Below are 11,065 nucleotides of genomic sequence, written 5' to 3'. Positions count from 1 at the left end.
CCACACTCTTGTCAAGTAAAAGCAGGGTATGGTGGCTCATATACCTGTGTCCATGGATATCTCCTATAGAAGACTAAATGACATGTATTATATAATTGGGTGTCCGTGATGTTGGTGCACTATTTGGTTCACAATTGGGTGTCATCTTATACATTATTGGATAACTTGTGAACAATAAATTCTAGATCCAAAAAATGCTAATATACTATTGTAGGTGACAAATAGTATTCCACCATTCTATGCTTTTACCCTGCCCACAAAATCTAATCCACAATTTTGCGCGCTAAGGTTGTCCACAATGTTTTCCACAAAATTTAATACAATCTTAGTTTGAAATATACATAATTTGTAGCTATGCTCTTGTTTTTCATTCTTTATCTTACTCTCTCCTTACATTAATAGGATATATTTTTTAATGCACTTTTGAAAAGTCTTAAATCCTCCCTCTTTCCTCATGCTCTCTTTCCTATTTGCATGTCTCATATATATCATGTAGACTTAAAAGAAAAAAAAAATGGTTACATACTCTCCTCTCTCTCTCTCTCTCTCTCTCTCTCTCTCTTTCTCTCTCTCTCTCTCTCTCTCTATTATACACACACACACACGCGCTTGTTTTTTCTTAAGAAACCTCGTATTTTGTGTTCTTTCCTTTCTTTCTCAACTCGTGTGCGCACGCATGTGTATATGAAATTCAAGTTGTGGCAAAAAAATAGTATCCAAATAGCCATACCAAGGGAAAAAATCCATACAAAATAATCATGCTGCTAAAACTTGAAAAATCTAAGTGTGACTTCTTATAATATACAACCCTTTTGAGCATCACTATATATAGAAATAGGCTCCCATATCTTTTCATGCTATAAACCATTCTGTCTTATTCCTGAAGATCCTCCTCCTCCATTCTCTAGAGAAATTAACCTGACAGCCATAAACCTGTGAAGCTCCCCGTTGATATTATGAACAGAGAGCTGCCTGTATTAACACCACACCATTTACAAGATTGTTTACTAGTCTTCATACACACACTTATAAATCCAACCACGCCTTCTTCCAAAATTCAATTTCCTTTTCCTTGGGATTGCCTTCTCCTTGCTGCATCACAGCATGGGGATTGCCTTCTACTTGCGTCTGCATGTCAAGGAAAACAGTTACACACATATCACATTAAGCGAGCAAAGTAAGTATAAGAGGCCCTTCAAGTGGGGCAAGAGCAACACGCATCATCAAATTAGGATCAACAATGCTGCTAAATAAGCACAATTCCTTTCCTACTTCTACTGCTGCAAATAAAAAATGCACACTAAATATTCCCCGTAAGCATATTGTACTTACAGATAAGCGATAAGCGTACCTGTGCATCCAACTCGGTCAATTGAATCGGAAGTTGTGATTCAGGTATTTCTAGAGTGATGCAATTGGGAAAGAAGCCAGGCACAATCGTGTCCACAATTGCAGAGCTCATAATCAAACGTAGCCATGAGCGTCTCTTGAGAGTTTCTTTAAGCAGTCCAAGCAGTAACTGTGTGTGAGACCTCTGCTCATGTATGTCATCAATGAAGATTGCCGAATAATGTGAAAGATCTGTGTCAAGGCTCAACTCTCCAAGAAGATGGACTTCGCTCATAAACTTGATAGCAGTCCCTGTCCTGAAACAAGAATACCGTGGCTTCTCCAAAGCAAACCCTACAAGAGTGCCCAATTCTACTCCCATTTCGTTAGCCACTCTCTGAGCTATACTTATCAAGTTCCGAGCACTTCCGGGTTGCGGGCATGCAATCATCCGGGTATCACCATAACATCCTGCATCAACAAGATATTGGGGGATTTGGCTAGTTTTGCCCGACCCTTTGTTGCCAACTACCAAAAGCACTTGGTTGTTTGCGATTGCAGCAATGAAGCTATCTCTCATGTTAGAAATTGGTAGTGTCCTTCTCCGCATTCGAATGCTATAAGCAAAGGAAGCTTCAATGATTTTGAAGAGCTTGCGAAGAAACGGGATAGAGAGCTCCATCCCTCTGCGTCTAATAAGATTTGCAAATAAGCTGAGGGAGTGGTCACTCTGTCGAGCAATTTTGATGACGGAATGTGTGAGGGTACCGACGGAAGACCCATTAAGATCGGGATGCTGCTGCAGCAGTTGTCTAGACACGAGATCAGTAAGCTGGTCATGGAGGCGTTGTTCATCTACTGGGGGTGGAAGCTCTGCGTTGAGGCGATGGATGGATTCTACAAGGGGATGGATTGAAGATCCAACATCATGATGCAGCTGCAACAATTGTGTGCCCTGCACAGACCCAACGTCATGATGATGCATTAATTGTGTGTCCTGCATTGAATAGCCAAGAGCACTTCATGAGTCGTGATAATTAGGATCAACAATGTTACCAAAAATAGCAGTCTTAGAATAAATAAACAATTTCTAATGCCGCAACGTCAATGCAAGTTAAGAATGCACGTAAGCATGTATCAAAGAAGTGTACCTTGGCATAAACCTCAGCCAATTGTATCGCTTGTACAGGAAGTTGTGATTCAGGTATTTCTAGAGTGTTGCAATTGGGAAAGAAGCCAGGCACAATCGTGTCCACAATTGCAGAGCTCATAATCAAACGTAGCGATGAGCGTCTCTGGAGAGTTTCTTTAAGCAGGCCAAGCAGTAACTGTGTGTCAGCCCTCTGCTCCTGTATGTCATCAATAAAGATTGCCGAATAAGCTGAAAGATCTGTGTCGTGGCTCGATTCTCCAAGAAGATGGACTTCGCTCATAAACTTGATAGCAGTCCCTGTGCTGAAACAAGAATACCGTGGCGTGTCCAAAACAAACCCTACAAGGGTACCCAATTCTACTCCCAATTCATTGGCCACTCTCCGGGCTATGCTTATCAAGTTGCGAGCACTTCCAGGCTGCGGGCAAGCAACCGTCTGGTTATCACCATAACATCCTGCATCAACAAGATATTGGGGGATCTGGCTAGTTTTGCCCGACCCTTTCTTGCCAACTACCAAAAGCACTTGGCAGTTTGCAATTGCAGCAATGAAGCTATCTCTCATATTAAAGACTGGTAGTGTCCTTCTCCACACTCGAATGCTATAAGCAAAGGAAGCTTCAATGATTCTGAAGAGCTTGCGAAGGAACTGGATGGAGAGCTGCGTCTCTAATTTGCTTCTGATAAGATTTGCAAACAAGTTGAAGCAATGGTCACTCTGCCGAGCAATTTTGATGATGGAACGTGTGAAGGTATCGACAGAAGAACCATATAGATCAGGATACTGCAGCAGTTGGCTCGACACGCGATCAACAAGCTGGTCATGGATGCGCTGCTCATACACTGGATGTGCAAGCTTAAGCTCTGCGTCTAGGCAATGGCTGGACTCTGCAAGGGGACGGATTGAAGATCCAACATCATGACGCAGCTGCAGCAATTGTGTGCCCTGCGCAGACACAATATTTAGGTCACCCTTCTCGTTCGTTTCAACAGCAGATGCAAGATCGCCCTTCGTGTGTTCTTGTGTGTCCTGGGCAGATGCCTTCTCGACCCCTGTGTGTTCTTGTATGCCCTGCAAAGATGCAATATCGCCCTTCTCGTCCATCTCTGCTAACACTGCCAAATGAAGCAAACGGGAACAAGGGGAAAGGGCGGGAGGACAAATTTCAAATTAGAGCTTCGCTTAGGGGCCTTCCACACGGAGAACGTATATGCGAATTTATAGCCCTTCTTTTCAATTGGGCATCATCCAATCGTTGCAGTGCCTTTGGTATCATTTGGCACATGACCATAGAGTGAAAGCTCCATATTACGACAATTGAAAATGGGGAAGCTCAATCTTGAGCTACTCTTCACATTTTTCAGTGCAACGCAGAGTTGATTTCGGAGGAGATTCAATAATAAAAGCGACATGGCTTCTAGCGACCAGTCAAGCGCTCACGTTAACATTTTCGATTTTGACGTATTAAAAAAATGTGTACCGAAAAGGCACGATGAGAGAGCTCCAGTAAAAGGACGGCAAGGTGTGGGTTTTGAACATGAATCTCGGCCAATTACATGACTCCATGTCAGTTGACAACTCCATCTACGATGTTCTTGAAATGTGACACGTTTATCTCATATAATTGTCTCTAAACTGGGGGCCATCCACTTACTCGGCCCTTTACCCTGACATTCACAACCAAACACTTTCATGTATGCCACCATGAGCTTCTAATCATAAGTTTTCTTGAAAGGTGATCATGTATCAATGCGATGGGAGTCACTCTGCACTGATTTTGCCCAATAATGCAATGTTGTTGTGGTGTGTAGCTACATTTTAGATTCCACTTATTGCCATTCTCATTAAGGTACTCCTCAAGCTCACAAAACATGTACTCTCCACCATTATCCAACCTAAAATACTTTACATACGTGCCACAATCCTACTCTATAAAGCCTCAATTTTGTGCTTCAAGAAATATACCCATGTCATGTACATGTGATCATCAATGAATAAGACTCCATCATGAGATACATTATTCTAATGTAGACCCCATATGTCCCTATGCACAATTTCCAAAGAAGTATTGCTGATTCTCCCCCTGTAAGACTAGAGGTCTTGTGTCATGTGTATCACCACCCAACCATGTCCTTATATAGGCCCTAACCCTAGTTAGTTGGTCGTTTCACATTAGGATGCCCACTGAACTGCATGATTGGACCTTTGTCCAGAGAGGTGGTAAAATTGATTGAAGCATGAAGAATAATACTATGCTTATTTCTAATGAGAACATGACCACAATCAAAACTTGTATAAAAGAGACTTATTGCATGTTTTCAATTCCTAATTTTTTATACTACCATTCATAAGGACTTCTTTGCTATGGTTTTGTTGCCTATGTTTCAATGGATTTCCTAAATGATCATAGTTTTATGAAGGTAAACTTTGGGTGATGACAAGAAAGCAATTTTTTGCACATATGGAAGTTAGTTATTTAGTTGCTAAAAAAACATAACCTTTCGAAAAGTTTTAGTGTCAATTATGCTTTGTCAATGAAATATGTTATTGTAGGTGATTGTGCTTAGAAGTCTCAATAGTGCTTTATTAATGAACTATTTTGTGATCGATGTCATACATGATTTGAAAATCATTAGGAAAAGAAGATCGAACAAACCTGTACCTTAATCTTTTGTTTAAACAACTCGTCTACATTAAGGGTTTTTGACAGACTATTAGCTAGCTAGAAAATATACATATAGTAAGGAAAATATACAGATAATAAGGGCTTTGAAAATTATGTTAATATTTCATAGAAGGGTTGGTTTAAATGATGACAAGGCTACATAGGTTTTTTAAATAAGCCCATGGTTGCATGTAATATACCATATTTTCCTCGGGGGGTCCACCTCTATGTATGTAAGTATACCATGAGAGTTCAACAAGAGGGGTTTTTTAATTCAAAAATTTTGGGTAAATTTACATAAATATATTTAAATAAGGGGTTTTTTTATTGCACTTTGGAAAAAAAACCCGTAAGTTCATAAAGAAAGAGGGGTTGTTTTATTAGTTCAAAATTCACAGATAAGGGGTTTTTTAAATACCCTTTGAACTCACGTTGTATAGATGGTTTACATATAGTGAACCCCCCGAGATATTTTCTCTAAGTGCCCCCCATTGTTAAAATAAGGTAGTTCATGGTGGGGAGGACTTGGCTAGCATTAATTGACAAGTAGATGAGGACGACTTGGTGTTGATGACAGTGAACAGACTTGGGCTACAATACAAGTCCTTAGCTAACTCAATTTTCATCGCGTTTCCATGCAAAGAACTATGCTAGATTTTGAGGATTTGGTTGCTTTATGCATGACAAAGGAAGCTGGGCATAACCTTGGTGGATCCATTAGTAACCATGACCAAGTGTTTTGTCATAATCATGGATGTGGTGGCAATAGATGTGGAGAATTTGGTCAAGGACTTGGTAAAGATGGCCTATATTATGTCCATAATGTAGGTAGATGAGAGTTTTATGTCTAGAGGAGGCAAATTTATGCCTAGAGGAAGGATAGAGCACAACCGTGTGGTGGTAGAGGCCGTAAAGGACCTATACATTGTGACATGCAATGCAATGGTTGTGGAAAACATGGACACTTGGAAAAAAATTGATATCATCAACCCACTTATGGTCGGAGAGGTTATGGTTGACACCATAAATATGGCAATAATACATGTTATAATGGAGGATATAGAGATGTTGCTTATGATAGAGGCTTAGTAGCCATGAAGCATGTAATAGGGATCATGTCACAACCACCTAGCAATGATTATTGGTTTAAAGACTTGGGTACCACAAACCACTAGAGTTTGTAGGAGTTTGTAGCCATTAGAGATGACACTATGCAATCCCACTATGCACATTGGGAGTTTACCATTGGTTACTAGAGATGGGAATTGTGATGCACTTTATTTACTTACAATCACAAAGAATTTCACCCCAATTAGACAAATGACCAAGAAAGTTATGCACGTTTGGTTTAACATATATGGTTGCTTTATTGAGGAGTTCAAAAATGGAAGACAAGTAAGCGTATTACACAAGGAATGAAGAAGTGAGGCCTTTCACTCTGGATAATATTACAGATAGTCGTGTATATAGAGAGTCATCATGAACAAAATAAGGATGTTGAGCTATGGTATAGATAGATTGGTCATGTCATCCTATAATGGTCAAAGCATATGGAGACAAGAGAAATTGTATGTAGCCTAGATTCGGCTACATTATGACCATGTATGTGAAGCAAGCAAGTTTAGTAAGCAAAGCGAGCTACCATTTCCAAAGAGGGGGTGTAAGGACAAGGGTCCTCTGGACAAAGGTCCAGTCATGTAGTTCAGTGGGCATCCTAATATGAAACGGCCAGCTAACTAGGGTTAGGGCCTATGCAAGGACATGGTTGGGTGGTGATACACATGACACAAGACCTCTAGTCTTACATTGGTATCAGAGCATGGTGGGAGAAGGATATGGCTTTCTTCCATGAGCAAGGCATGTGCATGAAGTTCTCTCTTTCTCTCTTCCTTACGTTTTTATAGGGCGAAATTTGTTGATTAGCAAATTTTCTATAAACAGCCATGTTTAGAAAAATAGTCTGTGAGAGGTGAAGGAAAACGTCGTTCTGTACGTTTTTGCGTCTTACGTAAAAAGCGAGATTCTGCACCCTCTGTGAGATATTTTTAATTTTTCAAAATTTTTTGTGTGTGCGCGTGCGATCGAAGGCAAGGTTGTAGAGCAGAAGCTTCTCTCCCCACATGAAGATGGGCTCACGCACGACTCTTGCATGGAGATGATGATGGCATACCTCTTCCTCACGTGGACATAGATTTTGCTGATGTGATTGTTTGTTTTTTGCTTTTGCAGGGATACCACATTGATGATGATGGTCGTCCTGATGCTTATATTGTGGCACCACATGGCTGCCATGAAGTGTTTGATGACCACGACCAAGGCACGAAGATGGGGCATCGCCATGCCTGGGGGAGCAAAGGCTCGACCCCAAGCATAGGGTAGCCATGAAGAGGCGTCGCCACAACAGGACCGTCTCTCTCACTCGGTTTCTCTCTTTGACATTGAAGATCAACGCCATAGCCATGTTTTTTCGTTGAGTTTTTTTTCAACTATGCTTTTTTTTGGGTGAAAAAGCTCTCCAAACTCGAAAGCAAAAAGCACTAAGGCTTTTAGAGAAAACAAATAGCACTATGGCTTTTTAGAGACATGAAAAAGCACTATGGCTTTTTACAGAAAGCAAAAAACTTTATGGATTTTTAGAGACAACAAAAAGCTTTATGGATTTTTAGAGAAAGAAAAAAGCACTATGGCGTTTTAGAGAGTCCGATTATAAATGGCCCAAGGTCCATTGTACGAGCAATCCATTAAAACATGTTGGACTTATCAAGAGGTGAGTTGAGCACCTTTAAAGTAAGAGCAAGTCTCAGATTTTAAGATTTTGAGAAAAACGTCTTCAAGGAGCATCAAGACACACAAGGGTGTGTACCAACAAGCAAGTTAGAGCACTCAAGAGTTAGTGCAATCGACAACCCTCAAGTGGATATGACGATAGACATGCACGATGAGGAGCATGTGGATCTTAATGGAGACTTTAATGGAGAAGCCGATCATTTATGGGTCGATAAATGCACATTTCAACAATTTATTAGCCAACAACTTACGTTTGAAAAGCAGTTTGAAGTTTTGCAACAAACTCAGTCTACTCTTCAGTATATATATATATGTATGTATGTATATATACATATATATATATATATATATATATATATATATATATATATATATATATATATATATATACATATATATATATATATATGTATGTGTATATATATACATACATACATACATATATATATATATATATATATATATATATATATATATATATATATATATATATATATACATGTTTGTGTGTGTGTGTGTGTATGTATGTATATATATGTGTGTATATATATATACATACATATATATATATATACATACACACACACACACACACACAAACATATGTATATATATATATATATATATATGCACCCTTCATGATTAAAAAGATAATAACCCATGCTCTAAACTTAGCTTTTACTCATCTTGAAAAAGTAAATCTCCATATCATATTCTATAATACCTATCTGGCTACTACATTTAGTACATACACTACCAATATTGCATCCCAAAAGATAACATTGTGAACTCCACCAAGTACATAGACTGCCAATATTGCATCCCAAAAGATAACATTTTAAAAAAGAATCTCTTGTAATACTTTTGGGATACATATATAAAAACCATTTCCAAGCACAAGAGACCTCCCTCTCTCTCTCTCTCTCTCTCTCTCTCTCTCTCTCTCTCTCTCTCTCTCTCTCTCTCTCTCTTGTAGGCATGCTTGTATACAAGAATGAAACCCATCGCACACTACAAAGTTGGGAAAAACACAAAGAGTCTTTTCACATCATTACAACCGTAAAATTTATTGAAAGAATGTTACACTTAGTTTGCATACAAAATTTAACTAAACCTTTTCACAAAATTGGTAAGTATGTTGAAATATTGCATTTTCGACTAAGAGAAAAATGAAAGTAAAATTAATCTCCTCCAAATGTATTATATCCATCAAAATAATTAAGCACTTGCATCCTTCATCACTATTCTTTCAGCCTTCCCCCTCTCTATCTATCTCACGTGTGAACGAGCTAGCTTACTAATTGTCAAGAGACTTTTGTATCACTTCATTTTACTTTCTCCCCATTGTATTACTTATATTTAAGTACTACCACAAATTCTTGTCTCCCCTTCAAAGGATCAAGAATAATGGTGTGCTCAACCATCCTACAAGAGGACACTAGTATGACACAAGTTGGACATTTCAATTGCTTTGATTCACATGTGCTAATTCTTGTTGTTGAGAAGAAATATGTATCTAGATCATTCTTCACTTCATTGCTACGTGAGTAAGATCTCAAACACTGTATATGACACATCATTTTGAAAAAGTCTTGAGAGAAACTTGATGCCCTCAAATTATAAGCTAAAAACCACAATGGGACCAAGTGAAAGTAGCGAGAAAATATTTTGAGCTATAAAACACGGCACAAAAACTCAAGGTGCCAAGGTTCAAGTTCCATCCAAACCAAACACAAAAGTGGGAAATCAATAAAAGGAGTAAGATTATTGGCAATACGAACCAAAGGGATTTCGCCTAACGGAAAAGTTTTAACCCCTCAAGGGCCACATCGATGGTTCAAATCGCTAAGGTTACTATATATGGGGGCATTATTTCCGTATATAGGGGATAGTTTCCCATTTTTTGGTGCACGCAGGTGATGTCTCATCATTACTACTAGTGAATCCCCCGGGGATGAACTTTGGAATACTCTGGAAGTACTAACTTTGGAATGCTCTGGAAGTGCTAACTTGTAAGCTACCTACCTAATGCGCTTAAGTATTGTGAATGGTTCACAATACCTTGGTGACAACTTAGCCACTTTTCCAGTCTTCAAACTCTATGAATGCTCTATAACTTTGAGAAAGACTTTGTCTCGCTCCTCAAAAGAAATAAGTCGTCTATGCTTGTCAGCATACTTCTTATAACGATCTTGTGCTTGCATATTATTTTGCCGAGCAAGTCTTAGCATATCAAAATGCTATTGGAGAAATTCCTTTGCCTGATGCACTATCTCCGTAGTCAACCCTATCGTCATCAGTTATCTAGGTTGATAACCGTACATGAGCATAAATGGACTAAATCCTATAGTCACATGCTTTGCACTATTATAAGCAAATTCCATTATGGGTAGATAATCTTCCCAATTGGTTTGCTTCTTACTAAGGTACGCCCTAAGCATATCCTCTAACACTTGATTAACCCGTTCAATCTGACCATCTGTTTGAAGATGATCCATTGTGCTAAGTTTAAGAGTAGTTTCCAACTTATTGAAAACTTCCCTCCTCCAAAAGTGATTGTCGAACTTTCGATCCCTATCACTAATAATACTTGTCGATAGACCATAGAGTTTATAGACATGTTCTTTAAATAGTCGTGTTAGCTCCGGTGTCTTAACCATTGTCTTAATGGGAATAAACTTACACATCTTTGTAAGTCGATCTACTATAACCAATATTGCATCGTGGTGGCCACAACTTGTTCTTGGTAATCCCATTATGAAATCCATCATGAGATGATTTTCCATTTGCCTTGTGGGATCTCTAATGGTTGCAACAATCCGCCTCCCTTTAGATGCTCTGCCTTGTTGACTTGACATTTTTGGCAATTTAGTACATACCCTTGAACATCTTTGTGCAACCCTGGCCAACAAAGCTGGCGTCGAGCCAAAGCATATGTCTTTCTAATGCGTAAATGACCTGCACTTTGACTATCATGACACTCATATAAAATGTGGCGCCTCGTGTCTATGTCGATTGGCGACACATACTCATCCCTTGTAGAGTAAGTAGCCATCAGTAATGGAAAAAGTCTTCCATCACTGGAGCTCATCCCGAGTAAGGTTAGAACTCGGCACTTGTAGAACTTCTT

At 39.1% G+C, this 11,065-nt stretch overlaps 1 protein-coding gene across 1 annotated transcript; it reads right to left on the bottom strand.

Moving 5' to 3' along the window:
* Positions 1 to 857: 857 nt before the first annotated feature.
* Positions 858 to 3,640, bottom strand: LOC147443486 (uncharacterized). The gene is made up of 4 exons (XM_086529513.1): positions 2,481 to 3,640; positions 1,352 to 2,326; positions 1,040 to 1,128; positions 858 to 972 (listed from the first exon to the last, which is right to left on the bottom strand). The coding sequence occupies exons 1-4, from the start codon at positions 3,585 to 3,587 to the stop codon at positions 858 to 860; spliced, it is 2,286 nt and encodes a 761-aa protein (XP_086385639.1). The 5' UTR covers positions 3,588 to 3,640.
* Between the last annotated feature and the right edge of the window lie 7,425 nt (positions 3,641 to 11,065).

This window comes from Adiantum capillus-veneris, chromosome 14 (genome assembly GCF_014529385.1).
Source record: "Adiantum capillus-veneris isolate H3 chromosome 14, ASM1452938v2, whole genome shotgun sequence".
Classification (NCBI taxonomy): domain Eukaryota; kingdom Viridiplantae; phylum Streptophyta; class Polypodiopsida; order Polypodiales; family Pteridaceae; genus Adiantum; species Adiantum capillus-veneris.
This window is presented reverse-complemented; position numbering and strand designations above follow the sequence as displayed.